Genomic DNA, 21,596 nt, shown 5'->3' with positions numbered 1-21,596 from the left:
ACAAAACAATATATTAAAGTGGAGGGGGACAGGGGGGGGGGGGAAGCGGGAGAAGGGAGAAGGGAAGGCAGGAAGCAGGATTCCTAAGGTGCCAGGAACTGAGAGAATATGACTTAACATTTATAACATTTTGTTATATTTCGAAAGGGGCGGGAGTAAAAGGTACAGGAAGGGGGAGTTAAAGGTACATGAGGCAGGAGATTCAGAGCCCCCTATCCCCTCCACATTAAATGTCACTACAAACAAACTAAAAGGTAGATGTCAAAGCCAGATTAAGTGGCCCACAACCACCTGAGCTAATCTATGTAAGTTTCCAATATAATTGACACCTGGAGATTTTTAGAAAATAGCATATTTTGTGGACACTGATAGAGTTTGCTTCACTTTATAAGTCAAACAGTGCAATATCACTTTCAATTACTTTAACTCCTAATTTAATTCTTTAACCATCATTTTTGTTTCCCTTGGAGGGTCAAGAAATCAGGATTCCACTGTATCAATTTCATTTTTGACCACTTATTTTGGAAAATATTTTTGACTTAGACTACGGGCAGTCCCTATTTTTTTTTCTTTTTTTTTTCGAATGTGAAGCAAAAAAATAAATGACCGCCCCGCCTCAACTCCATTTTTCGCGCAATCATTTATTTTTTCGCTTCACGCTCGATGGACTCTTCAAAAAAACAGGAGGGACTACTCATCGACTGTTTTTGACCTACTTTGATTAACATTCCCTTAGAATCTTTGCGAGCATAAGAGCACAGCATTTTTCTTTGCAAGCACAAAATTTTGCATCAATGACAAAAGTTAGCCTTGCAAGCTAGGAGCACTTTTTCACTAAACACCAAGCATGAGAGCACTTGTAAAATATGCGAGCACAAGCAAACAAGTCACCAACTTAAATTTTGCGAGCATTCTGAGCAGGAAGCCTAATTTTGCAAGAACTGCAAAATTTTGAGGGACAATTTATTGACCCCTTTCTTTCACCAGTACCAATAGAAACTAAATATTTAATTGAAATGGAATATACGTTGAATAAGTACTACAAATTATTCTCAACTCCTTAAAGTACAGTAGAACCCCAGTAACTTGAACTCTGAAGGGAAACGAAAAACAGTTCGAGTTAGCGGGGTTTCGAGTTATCGGGGTCGATTGAATATTTAATTTGCCAAGTTAATAATTGATAGTTTACTGATTTTTCAGCACTTCAGTTTACAGTACATTGCAAATTGAACTTATCTCAACAGAAACTCTAACACGATCATACATTCTTATGATAATAGTGGAAAATGGCTGTCAAACACGTGATCTGTTCGTTGCTCTAATCAATGGACATCCGTGGCGAGTTGCAAGAACCGGAATTCGAGTTATCGAGGTAAATTTGACCCAAACTTTGATCAAGAGAAACGAAATTTAGTTCGAGTTAGCGGGGTTTTCGAGTTATCCGAGTTCAAGTTAACCGAGTAAAAATGACTGAAAAATAGTGTCAAATCCAAGGGAAATGGAATTTTATTGGAGTTAGCGGGGTTGTTCGAGTTATCCGAGGTCGAGTTACTGGGGTTCTACTGTAGATAAAAAATGAGAATCCCTATCAGTACTATACACAAATACCTCCCAGGGTAACTTCTCCCAACTTGCACTATTGTGATTTGTATGGAGATACATAAGGAGAATTTCAAAGTTGATGTCAGGTCTTTTGAAAAAGGTTAAAGATTATAACTTGGCTTACAGTAGTAAAGAAACCTGATCTCCATCTGTGGTCATGTGAAACACTGGACAAACATCTCCCTCAACTCCATGCCAGATGTCTGACTCTTTAGTGCGCTGATTGTACATCTTAAGGGTACCAGCCTCACAGTCTAGGTACATTTCAATGATGTCACTGCTTGCACAGTGGTTAATAGTGCTCTCTTGGACGTCGATATTTGAAGAAGACAACAAATGCTTCATTCGTGTTGAGTTCCACAACCACCAGTTTCCTAGTTTGGCCAGCGTACCATGCGACCCCCTGCTGGTAGTAATGATGCCAAAACTAAATCCCTCTTGGATTTTGCCTATTAGTTTTGCTTTGCATGAATGTTTTCCAGTGCTGAAGCAAACAGAACTCACGACATAGGGCCAGCTGTTTGCACCAAATGGCCGGCTGGTACTACCATGACTGTGTGAACGTTCAAACTGGAAGCCTTGGGAAGCACCATTAAATACCGAGCTGGAGGAACATGTACTTACAGAATTACCAGATGATGAAAATGAGAACCCAGTTTTACAATAAGCGATTCCGTTTCCACGAGTAAAACCTGATGCCCCCTGCTTTAACCGTGCTGTCAAATTTTCTTCAGTTAGCTGTATCTGTCCTTCACTGTTACCTGAAATACACAAAAGACGCCACCTCTCAGCAGACCAAGAGAAAGGGCCTTCCCCCACATCACGTCCCATCAGCTTCACAACCAGTTTAAACTGGCCTTCTTTCATTGGAGTGTACGAAAAAGTGTAGGAACCATCTCCACAATCTTTTACATCTAAATTTTTAACATCGGTGCCATCAATACAACACGCTGTAAAAGGATCACCTCCTTCCGTTCGTTTTTGTCCATTCCGCTCCTTAGCAATGATGGTGAATTCAATGGGCTGTCCACACAGCGTGTTGTACATTAATCCCTCCGATCCATGTCCCATGGTTATCGTCGATGCGCCAGCATGTGTCACAACATTAGTAATTAGACCAAAAGTTGCAACTTCTTGTTTCAATTGGTCGTCAGCTTCAAACTTCACAGCATCATCAGCACATGGTTTTAGCTGCCATTTAGTTTCATTCAATTCTCGTAATCTACTGGACATCTGCTTACGCATGTTCAAAATCTCAACTTCACTTCCATGTTTAAAGGCTTTCTCTGTGAATCCAACACTGTTTTGTACAACTCCCACAGCCATTTCTAATTCCTCTTGCTGGATCTCCAGAGACTTCAATTTAGCTTTTTTGAGTTCTTCAACTTCATTCATCAGCTCATCATGGCGTGTATTAAGGCTAGCTGTCAAGTCACGAAAACAGTTTGTGACATTTTGCGCAGTCTGTTCTGCGCGAGATTGCACGCTTCTCTTCATCTCTAAAACGCCATTCAGAGCATCCTGAAGTATGGTCAATTTTGTTTTTGTTTCAGATAGAATTTTCATGACAATGTCTTTTTCCTTTCCAAAGGAATCCTTGACGAAAGTACACTTGTGATCACGGTGCTTAATGATTGTGCAATCTCGGCAAACAGCTTCATCGCATGTCTCACAGAACAGCTTCAGCATCTCTCCTTCGTGCTCTTTGCAAAAGGATGGACGCACAACAGCCATGGGTCCCTCCTCTCTGGCTTCTTCAAGAGTCATCACTCGATGAGTTTTTGTGCCACGCCCTCGTTTATGTGCAGCAGTGCAAATGTCACAAAGGAATTGGCGACATGTGGCACATCTGTTGATAGCGGCATCAACATTGTCACAGCTATCACATCCAAAATTACTTCTTTCTAATTCTAAGTGAAGGGCAACCATGGATGACAGATTGTTGAGAAAGAAATTGGCAGGCAGTAAATCCACCTCTCCTTTAGGAATCTGTGTACAATACAAAAAGAAAAAAAAATGTAACCCTAGTATATATAGCATCAGTGGTGGACCTGGAAAAGGCTTTCTCGGGAGGGGGTACCTACTTTTTGACAAAATATAAGGCCACAAGAAATAAATAACTTTCTGCCTCTCCACTCCCCCTTATGGGTGTATGAAAAGGCCCAACAACCCCCACCCCCTCCCTCTTGTGAACCTCCCTCCCCCTCCCCCCTCCATCACTGCCTTAAAGCACTTCTGGAGTCACTATTTTCAATTAAACCTCAAAACGGGAAAAACCACAAAAAGGGCTTATGCACATAACGCAAGTTTACTGCTAGTGCCTAAATGATCTGACTGCAAAGCCAACAGACAGGAAATTGGTCGACAGAACACAGAAGGCTTCGCAAAAATGTAAACAAATTTTATATACTTGGCTAAAGCAGTCAAGCTCTGCACATTTTATTGGTCGAACATGGAGGACTGTATTTGAAATAAAACTCAGAAATTTCCGCCAACAAAGACAAGTAGATTATATGATAAGAAACTAAACTGGAAACTGCCCCGGAAACAAGGCACTATACAGACTGACTGTACAAAATTTACCCCAAACGTAAACTAAAACGCAAATCAGTAAGGCGGATAACCTATCCTCGAAGTTTATTATGGATGATCGAAAAAAACAAAACAAATATCACAAATTCGCGCGCTTCACTTCCTACAAGTGCTATAAATATATTGGGGGGCGGAAACCGGGTGCAGAAGGAAACCAAGAGAAAATTGGTCACAATTTCAGCAAAGCGCTTCGCCAAGCTGGGCAAACTCACCTCGACAATACCCTTGCACGATGGACAATCTACTCTCCACGCCAGTCCTTCTTTGGGTAACAGTCCTTCTAGACATGTTTTACAGAAGGAATGAAGACATGGCAGCACTTTAGGATCTTTGTACTGCTCCAAACAAATCGCGCATTCCAACTCTTTCATAAACTTCTCTGCTGAAGATGAAGCTTTCGCCATCGTTTAGATGTTTCTTTCCGGGCAGAAATAGATTTTATCTGTAAAAGCTGAAGAGAAATTCTCACTTTTTTAGCCTCTTGAATTTCTCTTTCCTCCAAAATCCCCAAAATAACCGCAACCTGACTACGGATTTCCTCGTCACGTGACAGATAGAGTCTTCGCGCGCTTCCGAAAGGCGAAGTCGTCCCCAGGGCCCACGGTCCTTTCGACGAGATTCCCATGCCCCAGCTCAAATTCTACACAAATCCCATTTCCCAGGTTATTGCTTCCCGATTTTCCAAATCCCAGTCCAAATTTTTTTTTTTACAAATTTACGTACGTTTTAAAGTAGAAAATTATTCCCTAAAAAGGTCGTATCTCTCCCCCCCCCCCCCAAGAAAAAAAACACGAAAATTTGGGGGGGCCTCAGCGCGCGCCCCCACGTTTTGGTGCCGAAATTCCCGAAAATATCGCGAGCGCAGCGTAAAATTAGCTAAAATCGGTTTGTCATCGAGATATTTCGTCTCGTAAGCGAGTTCAAATATTTTCGAAACTTCCTTGGAAAAGTTTAAAAATGTTCGGAAACGTTCGTATGGTCTTCGAACAACAATAGGAGAATCTTTGGAAATCTCCGGTCTAGAAACTGCTCAGAAAACAAAAAGTTGCTGGAATGAAAAAAAAAAAATGCTCCAAATATGAAAACCTGCCGAGTGTTTCCGAGACAGTCTTAGTCCCCTTACGTTCCAAAACGCTCCCCCACCTCTGCTCATCGTTGAATTTATACTTATTCCTTTCGAAGAGATTGTTGTACGCTTAAGAAGTACTGAAGGGCCTTTCGGGGAATAGAAGGTGCACAGGGAGCGATGGATAGGGAATGGGTAGAGGATAGGCAGCAAAGATAAAGGGCCCTTTCCCAATGACCCCAATCTCCCCACGCAGAAGCCTATGCGAAGGCGAGAGCAGTTGTACTAAATGAGATATTTTCCTACCCTACGCATACCCCATTTCAAACTTGACCCAATAACCTGACCCTACACAGGAACTGCTTGGGTTACAACTCTGGATAAGGGCTTTAAGTTATCAACATAAAAATCCTTCTTGTTATATATATGGACAGATGAATGATAACGATCAATAATTATTTTACTTATTTATTTATTTGTTCATTCATTCATCCATTCATTTATTTATTCATTCATTCTTTCAGACCAAAATGGCTCAAACCCTATACATTTTGGCACCTATTCTTCATGTACTACTTAGTTATAAACAGACCCCAGGGGAAGGGGGCGCTCAAAAAAGTTTCATACAGGTAGGCTCCACCCGAGGTCTAACCCTTACCCTTTTGTCCCATTTTCACAGAAAAGGTACCCCTTGTCATTTTTATGTAGCCACAAGGTGCATTTCAAAATATTTTTAATAAAGGCACTTCAAATGACAGATTTCCCACCCTTCCATATACCTAAACTTGTAAAATCCCTGTCCTTTTATATACCATAAGCCTGAAAAAGGTAACCCCTTTCCGGCAGAGCCTAGCTGTATAGGCCATTATAGGGAGACCCCCAGGTAACAAACAGCCACCATGAAATTAGAAATGTAATACCTCAAAAATATGTCAAAATCTCCCAGGAATTCTAACCTACAGGCGCTCACAGGGAACACACAGCCTCCGTTCAGAAGTTATGGACTATGTTTTGAGATAGTCGTTTTGGTACAAAGTCGTTTTGGTACAAAACGTTGGAAAAATACTCAAAATACAATTCAGACAGTTTTAGGTACAACTTGAACTTTATTTTCATTGGAATCAACAACAACACCGACACCAAAAATAATTAACTTTATTTTACTCAATAATTTTTACAATGTTGTCCATCTTCTGCAAGTAGCGTAGCTATTCGAGGCGAGAGGTGAAATAGCGAATAAAAAAGATTTACATAAAAATAACATTAAATAAAGAAATGAAAAAAATGACCTCTCCATGGAGGGTAGCAAAGGGTTTGTGTGTGACACATGAAACGGGCAAAAACTAGACTGAGATGCATGAAAATAGGGCGCAAATTTTACTGTTATGTGTGAAAATAGTTATAAAAGATACGCGAATCATCAATTCTCCTGTTTCTTTAGTACAGGTGACACAAGAATTTAGTTAACATTTGTGAGTAAAACAGGATAACAATGCCCCTTTGCTACCCTCCACATGATATTTCATCTGTTACAATTTCTGAGTTTCCTGAATAAAGGATCCTAGAATTTATTGGCTATGTAAATATCCTAGTAAAAATTTGATTTACAAGTAAGTACCTCAATCAGGAATGACCATACAATTACATTTAATTTCAACACACATTCACATGAAATATGCAACTACAAAGCTAGTTTTGCCTGTGACCTTTTCAGTTGGTTGCCACTTGAGTTGAATTTGGGATGACTTCACATAACAACGTATGAAAAATATACCTCGATATCAAGTTCCAAACTGTTTTTATCTATTTTTTATCTTAATTTTATTTTTAAATTATATTTAAAGTAAATTTAGTAATTATTTCTAACAACTAAGGATTTTGAATAAATACATTAAGAATAAGACAAGCGATTAAACTACATAAGGTTTTGATGAACGTTTAACCCTGCAAATTTACATTTGTAAAATTTTCAAATGTAAATGTGTATGGCTTGCTGTCATCAAAACGTTATGTAATTTTGCTGCTCATCTTTTTCTTAAAGTATTTATAAATATTATTTTTTGTATTATAGTACTGTTATCAATGTTTCTGTTGGTTATTTTATAAACTAGTTGTTGTCATTTGGAAGCTGGTAACAAGGCTTAGATTCCATGCATGGTTACATGAAGTCATCCTAGATTCAAATCTATTATGGCAACCAACTGAAGAGGTCAAGGCGAAACTGGTTTCATAGTCACAAGGTACGTGAATGTGTATTGAAAGTAAATGCAATTAAGATCTTTCCCAATTGAGATGCTGCTTACTTATGCTTCTTTACATCATTTAGAATTCTCCTTACTAATTCCTATAAACTTCTATTAATGTTCATTGTAAGAATTTGGTGGTTTATCAAGATAGTATCCCCCAGTTGATGATTGTCTTTGTTCCCAACACTTGACTGATGGACAATGGACTAACAATGTGAGGAGAAACCAGTTGTTGGTCACTTGATCTTCTCAGTAGAGACAGGAATCTTGGCTGGACTGCAGACACAGCATATTCAACTGACTTACGTGCATGTTCTTTCAGTCATTGATCTTTACTTCTTTGTCTTCAACGTGTAACAGTTAGGTTGCTTAGACTGGGATTCTGTGAAATAGATAGCAAGAGATATTTGCTAGATGAACCTTATTGTGTAAATGAACTGACTTACAGATGTGTGCAACTTCTTGAATGGGTTCACTAGGAAAAACACTAATTAAGAACAAAAGCTGGCCACCTTTTCTGTTTATGAAGCATTATACAAACAATAGTTCTCCAAAAGTTTTGACCCAGACAAATTCCTTGGAATTTAAGCAGCAAACCTCATAAGAAATGTTGACATTTTGTGTGCTAGACTTATACTTTCAATCCAAACTTTTGGCTTAACAACAGTTTTGGTCTGGCCATCACAATATGAGTTTCCAAGCTGAATTATGATCATTTTCTTCCAAGGATGGGAATGTTAATTTAATGCTCTTGCTTGTGTGTAGAAAGGTTCCTTCCTTGAAGTGCTTATCTTTATCAAAAAATTTCACTCAATTTTTGTGACACATGCATTTTCTTTAACAACAAAAGCATACAGTTTGTAATACATACCATTTTTCTTAGGTTGTCTATCTTCGCACCACCGCATCATCTCTGCTATTAAGCAAGGAACACATTGACACAGCAGCAAGTCATTTGATCCTTGTCTGTGTAGACTGGAACCCAACTAAGAAAAAAAAAGTTTAATAATCAGCAAAAATGCAGCATTAGTCAAGAATATGCAAACCCTGCCAATATAGCAAGCTCCGCTAAATTATATCAACATATTCATACCACTTGTAATAAATTGCAAAGTCAAAAACATCCAAAGGTAATTACTGGTACTAACTTTTACTATAATATTATTTTCTTGACTCACCCAGAAGAACACTGCTGTTTCACTCCACAGCCATCTTTCATGGAATACTTCAGACCCATGTACATCAACGTCCAGTATTTCAACCTGGGAGATCAAAGGAAACACAATGAAGACTGACTGTTTAATATTAAATGGATCCACATTGTTTCGCTGTAACATTGTGTAGATTAACCATTTATGGATGCTCTGCTGTGTTGAAGCACATTCTTGAAGACATCATTTTTGATGATTGTACTTTAAACCAGGCACTTGGGAGGGGTAGGTAGCAGGCGATAGACTCCCCTAGTTCATCACAGGACCAGGGCCCGGTTGTTCAAAGCACGATTAAGCTAATCCAGGATTAGCGTGAAATTTGATTTTAATTTTATAACATTTCTTTGAGGTTTTCTGTTAATATTTTCTGTCCCCAGTTTTGACATGGACCAATCTCAAACTTAACAAAACATTAGCTATGGAAAACCCTGTCAAACAAGAGAAATTAAAATCTTAATCATCCTTTAATCCTGGGTTAGCGTTAATCGTCTTTTGAAAAACCTGGCCCAGAACTACAGGAAGGAAATCCACGGATGCGACCAAATGTTTTGATCAGATCACACATCATGTGATCGCTTCCCAGCTACTCCAATACTGTAAAAAATTCTGATAACAAACCCCCAGGTCCTTCTCCTTAAAAACAAGTGCCATAAAATTGAAAGTAACACAGACTGTAATAAATACCATTTTTCTAAGGTCCTCTATCTTCACACCACAGCATCATCTCTGCTATTTAGCAAGGAACCTATTGATACAACAGCAAGTCATTTGATCCTTGTCTGTGTAGACTGGAACCCAACTAAGGAAAAACATTAAATGATTCTAGTTTACCTTCTTGACTATCCTGGATAACCGATCAAACATACCAAAATCCTCAAAATTATGCCTGCAAGAATGTTTTCTGCCTATGATGTCGCTCTGGCAGCAACTATAATTTTATTTCATTATGGCTTACCCAGAAGAGCACTGTTGTTATATTTCGCTTCCCCCCGGGCGCTTCCCATCCACATTCATCTTTCTTGCAATACTTGTCCCACATAAAGTCACCATCCAGTATGTTAACCTGGAAGATCAAAGAAAACACAAAACTGATTAACCATTTATAGCATATCCAAGTTGTTTAAGTTTTTCTGTAACAACACATTTCTTCAAGCAAGTATCCCTAAATGTTGCTTTGTAGAATGCAAAGTGTGTACTGTAGAGAAATTTGCACAAAATGTTTTTGGGCATTTGGGGGGGAGGTTATACATGTACTTTTTAACAAAAAAAAGTTGAGGGAGACACCATGCAATACTTCCTTAGATCCCTTAGTCCAACATGATTAAGGAGTCTATGTCAAACCGTATAAAATTACGCAAGCCTTTAGTCTCCAGGCAAAGAGGTCAAAGAGCCTGAAACACGTCTAACAAGTTGCCTTTCGCAAATTACTGGGTACGTTTACCAGCCGGATTCCCGAAGAGAAAACTTAGATTTTGTTAAGAAAACTACCAAGAAAGGATGAATAATTCAACGTGGTGCAATTTTCAAGAAAAGCGGGTTAACAAACTGTACATGTTCAAAAAGCATATGCCATATGGGACGTTGTTGAGTTGTATGTAACTCACCGTCCCGTCCGCCATCTTGAATATGAAAGTAAAACTGCTGGTCATGTACCATTTGTACTGTCGTCTCAAGAGACTCTTCTCTGGCCCAGAGCCTTCTCTGCTTTTGAGGTTGCAAGCTGTGAACGCACACAAAATCACAACGCATTCATTACATTATCCAACGAAGCCTTTTGTAGCCATATATAAGCATACCTTACACATATATGTCCAGACGTAGCGCTACAGGTGGATATCGCAAAAACCTGAAAAATAATAAGAACAAAAGCAAGTAGAAGAGATCAATTTGAGAGATCATTTTGTCTTGATCTCTAGTCCTCATCTTACTGTGATCAACAGCTTTCAACAACTAATAAAGGAAGGATTACCATAAGGTTGGGATGATAAATAGACTCGTTTGCACCGGGGTCTACTACCACCATACCGGAAACGAGAAGTGAACGACTTTTAGAAAGTCTAAGATGATAAACTGTAATTTTCAATATTTTGTCAGGCTAGGCCTGACTTCTTCAGGGATGAACTGTCAAGCTCATTCCCTGAAGAAGTCACAGCACAGCCTGAAAAAAGCCTGGGCACAGCAGCTCCTTCTCCTCGAAAAAATCCGCCCTTTTTGGCTAAATAACTCTTTCTTAACGGAGGGGTGAATAGATTCGCGGTTCGACGGATTTGGCCTTAAAACGCGCCGGGATTGCGAATTTTTTGCGATACATTGAGCCGATTCGTAGTCACCTTTGCCGCTGTTGTTGGGATCGGCGAGTTTGTGTACCCCTATTCAAGACTGCAAAAAATTCCACACTTCTTATTGGTGTGTACTGTGGTTTTACCTAAATCTAAGGTTTGCCTAAAAATAGGTCGCAGTGAAAACAGTTAGATGTGCGCTTATAAAAATACATATATGCCCACAATTCTGACTTGCGAAAATTGTCGAAACTGTCCGAAGCTTCGAGAAGCTGTAATGACGATTTCTGAAGTTGTCGAAGCAAGACCGGAATATATTCTGAGTCGCGATTTCGTAGCCGCGTTGCAGACGAAAAAACCCTGGGGTTTAGTTCGTCTGCAACGCACGCTATGAGTTCGTGGCGTAGTGCGCAATCGGGTTTACTAGCCAACTCTTTAATTTTTGAGAACAAACGAGTGAGATTTTTGTGTTCCAAAGATGTTTCTGTCGGTAAGCGATGTACAGATGATGACGAAGATGTCCGAAGCTCTCTGAATTCAGAGTACCGGAAATGTCGAAGTTGTTTCCGAAGTTTTTCGAATATAATTCTGAGACGTTTAATATACGATGTACGAGCGTTGCCGAAGATGTCCGAATTTTTTCGAATTCAGATTACTTGGAATTCCGAAGATGTTTCCGAAGTTTTTCGAATATATTCTGAGACATTTAATATACGATGTACGAGCGCTGCCAAAGATGTCCGAAGTTTTTCGAATTCAGATTACTTGGAATTCCGAAGATGTTTCCGAAGTTTTTCGAATAAATTCTGAGACGCTCGGTATAGGATGTACGAGCGCTGCCGAAGATGTTCGAAGTTTTTCGAATTCAGAGTACCAGAAATGCCGAAGATGTTTCCGAAGATTTTCGAATATATTCTGAGAGGCTCGGTATACGATGTACGGACGCTGCCGAAGATGTTCAAAGTTTTTCGAATTCAGAGTACCGGAAATGCCGAAGATGTTTCCGAAGATTTTCGAATATATTCTGAGACGTTCAGTATACGATGTACAGACGTTGCCGAAGATGTCCGAAGTTTTTCGAATTAAGATTACTGGGAATTCCGAAGATGTTTTCTAAGTTTTTCGAATCTATCCTGAGACGTTCAGTATATGATGTACGAGCGCTGTCAAAGCTGTCTGGACTCGGTGGTGGACTCGGTGGGCTTGGAGGATTCGATCATTTATAAAATTTTTCTCGTGATTAAATCGAATAAACAAACATGCTGTTCTGTTAAGAAGCCAATCCTGAGTTCGGATTTGTGAGATAAGCATTGGAAGTTGGCTTGTGCAAGTGTGATAGACGTTTTTAATCAGCAAATGTGAGAATATGTGAACGATTTCTTCAGATACGTAAGATTATTTATTAGAGCAGTGAGCTAAGCCGAAATGAACCGTATCCTGGAAAGCCTGGAAAGTAGAAATCCAATTTATCTACCTCCAAAAAGGTAATATTTGTACACCATGACTTTCTCCCTTTGCAACGTCAAGATGAGTTATTTAGTTATTACAATTCAAGGCAAAGAGCAACAACAACAGCGGCAGCAAACTCTATAATAAATAACAATACAACAACAAAACTATAATGAACGAAATTATGAAATAAAGGATACCAGCTTCCTGAACCAGATCTGAAAAAAGAAAAACAAGAAAAGAAACAAAGAAGAAAGCAAAAGCAACAACAACAGCGACAGCAAACTCTATAATGAATAACAATACAACAATAAAACTGAAAAAACGAAATTATAAAATAAAGGATACCAGCTTCCTGAACCAGATCTGAAAAAAGAAAAACAAGAAAAGAAACAAAGAAGAAAGCAAAAGCAACAACAACAGCGACAGCAAACTCTATAATGAATAACAATACAACAACAAAACTATAAAAACGAAATTATGAAATAAAGGATACCAGCTTCCTGAACCAGATCTGAAAAAAGAAAAACAAGAAAAGAAACAAAGAAGAAAACAAAAGCTTGTTCGAGCACGCAGTTTTAATACCGAATTGACACACCGAGTTGGAAGGCGAGAATCATAACCACTATACCACACATAGAGCTACATTATCATACATAGTGATACATGACCTTACAGAGTCTTACATGAACATTATTATACGCTAGTTACATAGCCATACATTGTCATAAATTGCTCTACATAAACTTACAGAGTAATACATGACCATACATAGACCTACAGAGTGTTACATGACCTTACAGAGTCTTACATGAACATTATTAAGACGCTAGTTACATAGCCATACATTGTAATAAATATAGCCCTACATAACCTTACAGAGTGATACATGGCCATACATAGACCTACAAAGTGATACATGACCTTACAGAGTCTTACATGAGCATTATTAATAGACTAGTTACATTACATAGCCATACATTGTAATAAATACCTTATATAACCTTACAGAGTAATACATGACCATACATAGACCTACAAAGTGATGCATGACCTTACAGAGTCTTACATTAGCATTATTAATACACCAGTTACATAGCCATACATTGTAATAAATAGCCCTACATAACCTTACAGAGTGATACATGACCTTAGTACCATAATACATACGGTGATACAGGTTTCCTAACTATATGTATATCTCTACATGGTCTTAATTACATAGCCATACCTACAAAACCTTACAGAGTGATACATGACCATTATTTAGATACAGTTCTAGATTTTTATTTAACCCTCATACTTTACCATAAATAACAGTCTGGCGGGCAGCCACGGTCTTCCTTCTGTCTAATGTGATTTAAAACTAACAAGTTAGTAGACTTAACAATTATTCCACAAGCGCACGCGTTGAATATGAGATGGCCGGCTATAATCATCAGATATCCAACAAACGCGAGTGGAATAATTGCTTTATTAAAACATAGTTACTTATGATAAAAACAGTCAATCCCATTGTGGCTCTTTATCTCATATGGTAGAGCAGTGGGTTAGAATCCCACATCAGCCACTATTTGATTTTTTTTCAGTGGCCAGGATCTACAGTGTAATTTAGTTTAGAATGATCCTCAGGCACATCAATGAGTGAATCAACTAGGATTCACTCACTCGCTGTTCCCATCATGTAGCTCAGATGGTAGAGCAGTGAACCTGTAACCCGATAGTTGTGGGTTCGAATCCCAACCTTTCTCTCGCATTTGAAAGTCACCCCGTTTACGAAATGATCTCAAAATTGCAAACAAATTGATCAGATCTCTGCATCTACATATGTTACTTAGCCATATCTAGTATTTTATATTCTAATGTTGATACTTCAGTCAAACTGACATAAATGACAGTTTGTTCTCTGACCAAATGGACACAGGCACACGCCCAGGTTCTTGCACTAGCACTGGCATGGAAGCATCACACAATGGCAGTCATTCTGGCACCGGCTCTGTGCCATGAGGTCAGACGGAAGAAACAAAATGCCGCAATTTTTGGAGAGGAAGCCACATCAGCCTTAGCTGGTTTTCATGCGGGTCCTCTGTCCAGATCGAATAGAAATTTGAAAATGTTGTCTTTTTATCTGCAGAGACGAAAATCGGGGTGTAAGAAGGAAAACCCTCGGAGCAAGGCGAGAACCAATAGCAAACTCAGCCAAACTACTTAACCATTTATATTCATACTTTACCCTTCATATCAGTCATCCGGCAGCCACGATCTTTTTTCCTGTCTAATGTGATTCATAACTAATAAGTTAGTAGACTTAACAATTATTCCACAAACGCGCAAACTGTTGAATATGAGATGACCGGCTATGGTCGTTTCATAGCCAACTGCAACAAGCGTGAGTGGAATAATTGTTATATTTATTTAATAAACAATAGTTTTATAGCTATGCAATTTCTATTGTTTGTATTGTTTTGTTTTGCTTAGTTTAGAAACATCCACAGGCCTATTAATGAGTAAATCAACTTGGAATCACTCACACGCTGTTCCCATCATGGCTTCGAAGCTCAGATGGTAGAGCAGTAAACCTGAGCCCCTATTTTGTTATAGTGTTTAGGATTTACAGTGTATTTTAGTTTAGAATAATCGATAATCCCCAGGCACATAAATGAATGAATCAACTAGGATTCACTCACGCGCTGTTCCCATCATGGCTCTGTAGCTCAGATGGTAGAGCAGTGAACCTGTAACCCGAATGATGTGGTTTTAAATCCCACCTAAGCCCCTGTTTTGTTTAATTTGTAAGAATTTCTATTGTATCTTAGTTAAGAATAATCCTCAGGCACATAAATGAGTGAATCAACTGGGATTCACTCACGCGCTGTTCCCATCATAGCTCGGTGGCTCAGATGGTAGAGCAGGGAACCTGTAAACCCGGAGGTTGTGGGTTTGAATCCCACCGAAGCCCCTGTTTTGTTTCAGTGGTCAGAATTTTTAGTGTATCTTAGTTCAGAATATTCCTTAGGCACATAACTGAGTGGATCAACTGGGAACCACTCACGCGCTGTTCCCATCATGGCTCAGAAGCTCAGATGGTAGAGCAGTGGGCCTGTAACCCGAAGGTTGTGGGTTTGAATCCCACCCGTTCCTTAACACTAGGAAGTACAACTCGCTCTCGTAAACCCTAGATCATTTTTTTTTAATATTTGGTTGCAGAAGATGTAATCCCGGCTTGAATACAGGCAGTCCTCTGGGGGTTAGAGCCGGTCGATTCTGCGGGAAGTACTACCTGCTGGTAGGAGACCCACCCTACTCAACATTCAGAACTCATGGGCAGTCCTGATTTGACTCGTATGGTACTCGTGATACCTACGAGCAATATATGAAAAATAGGTTAACCAATGGGTACCAGACAGATACATAATACCGAGTCCGTGCCGACTGTACCGTTCCTCGGGAGCGATGCAAGTAGACAAGCACCAAGTGGAACGCGCGAAACCCTCCACCCAGCTTGGGATCACGTAAATGGCGGGAATGATCTAGGAGTTTACGAGAAACGAGTTGTTACCTGAGTAGCAGAAAATACATCCAGTATCCCGACCTGGAAGAACAAAGAAAACACAATTAGCATTGAAGAGAGCGGCTCGCTATCAGATTTTAAGACTTGTATAAAGACATACCTTTTTAACAAATTTTATAATTAGACGTTTGGTTAGTCGGTTAGTAAATTATATAGTTTAGCTATGTCCGTTAGTTAGTGACTTAGTTAAATAGTTAAGTTAATCAGTTAATGAGTTAGTTTTCGTTTAAAGGTTTTAATGATTCTTAGTTTTATTTTCATCTTTACAGCTTAGCTATTTTATTTGTTAGTAATTTTTTATCACTGATGTAATTTTTTTATGTAAATTTTATTTTTTAATAACATTCTACTGTAAAGCGCCATGAGCCATGGATATGACGCTATATAAATCCATTATTATTATTATTATTATTATTATTATTATTATTATTATTATTATTATTTATCGATGGATCCAATTTGTTTTGCTGTCATAACATATTTTTAAGGACACAACGTCAATTTACAACTTTTACTGAAAGCAAATCCATGGTTATTTGGTGATTATATGAAAGAAGAGTTCTAAACCATCAATTTACCTCCTATAAGGCGGGCATTTTCCACAGATTTCCTTTCCTGTCTTATCTGTGACCACGCTTGAACTTGGTGATTGTATCCAAAGACCTTCTGAAAAAATAAAAAAAATGTCTATTGTCCACCAAACATTGCTGGCTACCAATAAGGAATGGTGCAGGAAAGACTCGATTTTTTGAAAATGCCACGCCACTTGCAGCCTTTAAAGTTCTGAAGTAAAGAAAATCGGCATTTAAATTAATGAATCGCAAATGAAAACGATCTTAAAGAGACTATGTCACGGGGATTTCGCAGATTTTTGGTCTAAACTGTTCTAAATTTAGTAGCAGGTAACTTAACCCTAAATAAAACTTATCTTTGAACATCAAGGGAATATAGAACCTTAATTTACAAATAAAAAAAGAAGCTATAACTAGTGGGGTGTTAGCCCTCGGCTAAGACACGTAAAACATTTTTTTGATTGATTGATTGATTGAAACTCATCTATGTACCGGGATACGCAAAGTAATAGTCGTCCATCAAATTAAAGATTCTTTTTCAAATGCCAATCACATCATTGCCGTTTGAGTATTGATCTCTAACTGAAAGAAGGTTGGGTTTTTTTGCAAGAGAGGTTGAGGGGACTCTGTCCCCTCAACCTCTCTTGGTTTTTGCTGCCCCTTGTATTACTGAGTGAATTAATTAGCTAAATTTTTACTTTTTTACTTTTTTGAGTTTCTCGACCCCACCAGCCATGCTATATGCTGCAAACTGTTATCGTGGTCAAATAAAGGTTTTCATTCACTACTGCAGGTTTATTTTAGCTCTACCAAGTTTTTGTTTAGACACGTAAAAATGTTAAGAAATAGCCTTTTTCTAAAGTCTTAAAAAAAGAATTAATCTATTTGGTGATTATATGACAGAAGAGTTCTAAACACTTAATTTACCTCTATAAGGCGGGCATTTTCCACTGATTTCCTTTCCTATCTTATGTGTAGTGGCCACGCTTGAACTTGGTGACTGTATCCAAAGACCTTTTGAAAAAAAAAAAGAAAAATGTCTGCATTGTCCACCAAAAATTGTCAGCTACTAATAAGGAATGGTAAAGTTCAGGGCCAGTTATTCAAAGGGTGGATAACGCTATCCACCGGATAAATCGCTATCCAGTGGATAAGTCTTAACAAAACATACTAAGTTATCCACTGGATAGTGATTTATCCGGTGGATAGCGTTATCCACCTTTTGAACAACTGGGGCCATAAGCTGAAATGCTGACGATTCTGAGGAATACACGAGTAAATGACGCCTTAAAGGGCAGAAAGATCGGGTTTTTGTTTGCACTGCTTAAAGTTCTAATAAGAGAACATTTTGATTTTGAAAATGAACGAAATTAAACTACGACGTTTCGAAGTCATCTTGAAACATTGTCAAGTAACCATTATCAAGCAAAGAAAGATGACGGTTGTAGTTTCAAGTTTAAAGAAGGAGAGTGACAGAATATTTCGCCGTCATAAGCGTTCAAAGTGTCAGTAAAAATCCTATTTTGAAGTCTCAAAATATAGTTATCTGGTGACTATATTCGTAAGACAAGAGTCCCAAATTCAGCTCTTAAGTTACCTCTATAAGGCGGCCATTCAGTTTTTCATTTCCTTTCCTGTCTTGCCTGTGGCCACATACTTGAACTTGGTGACTGTATCCAAAGATCTTTAGAAGAAAAATAAAAGAAATGAATGTTGTCCTTCGAAGTTCGTCGGCTACCACTTTGGAATTGTGCAGTTCAGTAGCTGAAATGCTGACGATTCTGAAAACTATACGAGATAAATGACGCCCTGGCCTAGAAACATAGTAAGAGCGCCGAGGTTTTGCTGGCGCTTTGAATTACTTGTAGAGTCAGCTACTATTCAGCCTTAGATTAGTTTTGCCGAGTTTTTGTTTAGACACGTTAAAAATTTCAGAGGAAGTCTTGTTCTATAGCCTCAAATAAGTTTTAGTTACCTCTATAAGGCGGGCATTCAGTTTTTCATTGCCTTTCTTGTCTTGTCTGTGGCCACATACTTGAAAGTCTGTGGCTGTATCCAAAGAGTCTCCAAAAGATCTTCTAAAAAATAAGCGAAATGTATATTATACACCAAAATGCTGACGATTCTGAGAACCACACAAGTAAATGACGCCCTGGAGAATAGAAGATCTGGTTTTTGCTTGGGCTTAGAATTCTAATAGGATAATATTTTGAAATACAATTGACTATAAAAATAGGCAAAATCAGCGAAATCAAACTACGACGTTTAGAAGCCATTTTGATCCATTATTCTATAGCCTCAAATAAGATTTAAGTTACCTCTATAAGGCGTGACTTCAGTTTTTCATTGCGCCCGGCTTCCTTGTCTTGTCGCATACTTGAACTTGGTGAGAATTTTAAAGAGTCTCTAAAAGTTCTTCTAAAAAAAAAAAGGAAATGTGTATTATCGACCAAAGTTTAACGACTACCACTTAGGAATGGTGCAGTTGATCAGAAGCTAAAAAGCTGAGAATTCTGTAAACCACATGCATAAACTACGCCCTAAAGGGTGGAATTTCAAAAGATTGGTTTTTGCTTATGCTTAGCCGGAGAACGTTTTGAAATATAATTGACTAAGGAAATGTGCAAAATTAAACGACAACGTTTCGAAGTCATCTAGCTTCATCCTGAATCGCTAATCAAGTAGAAAGATTACGGTTGCAGTTTCGAGTTTGGATACAAAGGAAGGTGACAGAGTATTTCGCAGTCATTAGCGTTTAAAGAGTCAGTAAAAATCCTATTTTGAAGTCTCAAATAAACTAATCTATCTGGCGATTATATAAGACAAGACAGTTCTAAATTCAGCTCTTAAGTTACCTCTATAAGGCGGGCATTCAGTTTTTCATCGCCTTTCCTGTATTGTCGACTGTGGCCTCATACTTGAACTTGATGACTGTATCCAAAGATCTTCTGAAAAAATAAAATAAATATATTATATGTTGTTCTTTGAATTTTGTCGGCTTCCACTTAGGAATAGTGCAGTTCAGTAGCTGAAATGCTGACGGTTCTGAGAACCACATGTGAAAATTACGCCGTTAAAGAAACGTTCTCTTACCTGCAAGCAAAGTTTCAATTTCATGGTAAAGAGGACAATTAACTTTGAAGAAGCCTGTTCCTGATTCTGAAAGCGGAGGTCTTGCTCAATGTCAGCAAAACTCGCTGTATCCTTTAAAAGCGAATTCGTTACCTGAGGTTGGTGGAAGATCGGTAAACGTAACGCGAAGTAGATCTAACTTCTTCCACAAGTTTCAGTTGGAGCTACAAAAATTCGGTTGCGAAATTTGAAATCGCAAGTGTGCTAAGGTGCGCATGGATGAATAATAATTACAATCAAACGTGAAAATTTTTCACGTGCAGCAAAAATACCGTCGTTATTGCAAAATGCACACATTGGCGCATGTTTCGATTCTACCTATATTAACATAACAGGAAAAGTGTTATTTCAGGTACACTTCACGGAGCGAATATTTTCATTTCTCGGCCATTGCCTTTTTATGTTCTCGTAAAGGTGTAGCCATGTTTCATCTCTCTATTGTCTCGAATTATCTCTAACTGCTATAAGAATGCAGAGGCATGCATAAATGAAGCTAGTTTCGCCATTTTCAGTTTCCTTTGAGGGTGTAAACTTGCAGGGAAAACAGTCTTTTTCAGTATAAAATCCAAAGGCTAATAGTTTCTAATGAAAACTAAGCATAAGTAAAGCTATTTTTCGCTGGCACCTAAAATCCAAAGACTTAACTTTTTTAATGAAAACATAATTTTGAAAAACTGTTAACTGTAAAAAGGGAAAGAAAAGAAGTTAAAGAATAAACCCTCGAATAAATATATTCTCGTGGGAACTTTTCATAAAAAAGTTGTTTTTTATCAAACTAAGTATAAAAAATATAAATAGGTCACTCACCAGCCGGGAGGTCCGTATTGGGAAATCACGATATGACTTAGCGGTTAACAGTACGATTCAAATTTTTCCGGTATCAGTAGAACGTACGTGAAAAAATATTCATGCGCGCGCGAATAAAATAACCTCGCCTATGGCAGGAAAAGCCTGTAGAAGAAAATCTCTCACACGGTTTGTGTAAGGAAACGAAGAGCCAAGTTCCGTGGCAATCCGTCAAAATTCGCTTCAATTTGGTTCCGTTGCCGCTTATTGGGTCTTATTGGCCATTACCAAGCCAGCAGAAATAAAGGTGACTCTTGTTGGGTCCACACTCGCTCTCTTGAAAGAGTCATTGGGCGGGGAAACGTTTCGCGTGAACTCGGCGCGCGCGAGATGGCAAAATAAGTCTCCAAAGCAAATAAAAACAGAGTCATCAAGAAGAAGCAAAAATGGAAACCGAGCTCTCCGACAACACGTTTCTCGAGCAGGTTAATTAAGCAACCTTGTAACCCTACTCAAAAAAGTTAGGAACGAAAAGAAAAATTGTCTCATTTTCTCTTGATGGTCTTATAAGCATAGGTGGCGTAGTAGGGAGGGCAGGGTCCCCCAAACGAAAATTTGGAGGGGGTGGGGGCTCAGCCCCTCCCCCCACGTTTATTTCTGGTGCCGAAAATATCGCGAGCGCAGCGTTAAATTGGTTTGCAAAAATATTCCGTCTTGAGTGAGTTCAAACATCTTCGAAGCTTCCTTGGAAGTCTGCGGAAACCTTCGTTTATCTTTGGAAAAGTTCGAAAAATGATCGGAAACGTTCGTATGGCCTTCGAACAACAATTGGAGAATCTTTGGAAATCTTCGGTCTTGAAAATGCTCAGAAAAAAAGTTACTAGAACAGAAAAAAGTTGCTCCAAATATGAAAACCTGCCGAGTATTTTTGTGACAGTCTTAGCACCCCCTACGTTCCAAAACGCTCCACAGCCTCTGGTATTTAGTGAAGGCAATTTTGTGAGATTTGATACTAAGTAGGCCATTGTTACAGAATATACTTAAAACAGACTACAGTTTTCCCTTTTTGATTGCTTTTAAACGAGGTAAT

General features: G+C 38.6%; 2 protein-coding genes across 2 annotated transcripts in view; both read right to left on the bottom strand.

Annotated features, from left to right (window-relative positions):
- The window catches only part of LOC144663400 (E3 ubiquitin-protein ligase TRIM45-like), a 173,183-nt gene that overhangs the window by 47,299 nt on the left and 104,288 nt on the right, over positions 1–21,596 (bottom strand). The gene's annotated exons all lie outside the window — the stretch shown is intronic.
- LOC144662308 (E3 ubiquitin-protein ligase TRIM45-like) lies at positions 1,571–4,671 on the bottom strand. The gene is made up of 2 exons (XM_078523092.1): positions 4,407–4,671; positions 1,571–3,591 (listed from the first exon to the last, which is right to left on the bottom strand). Exons 1-2 carry the CDS (start codon positions 4,596–4,598, stop codon positions 1,723–1,725), a joined length of 2,061 nt encoding a protein of 686 aa, XP_078379218.1. The 5' UTR covers positions 4,599–4,671; the 3' UTR covers positions 1,571–1,722.

This window comes from Oculina patagonica, chromosome 8 (genome assembly GCF_052425735.1).
Source record: "Oculina patagonica isolate OP01 chromosome 8, crgOcupat, whole genome shotgun sequence".
Taxonomy (NCBI): domain Eukaryota; kingdom Metazoa; phylum Cnidaria; class Anthozoa; order Scleractinia; family Oculinidae; genus Oculina; species Oculina patagonica.
The sequence above is the reverse complement of the archived record's forward strand: the minus strand, read 5'-3'. Positions and strand labels throughout refer to the sequence as shown.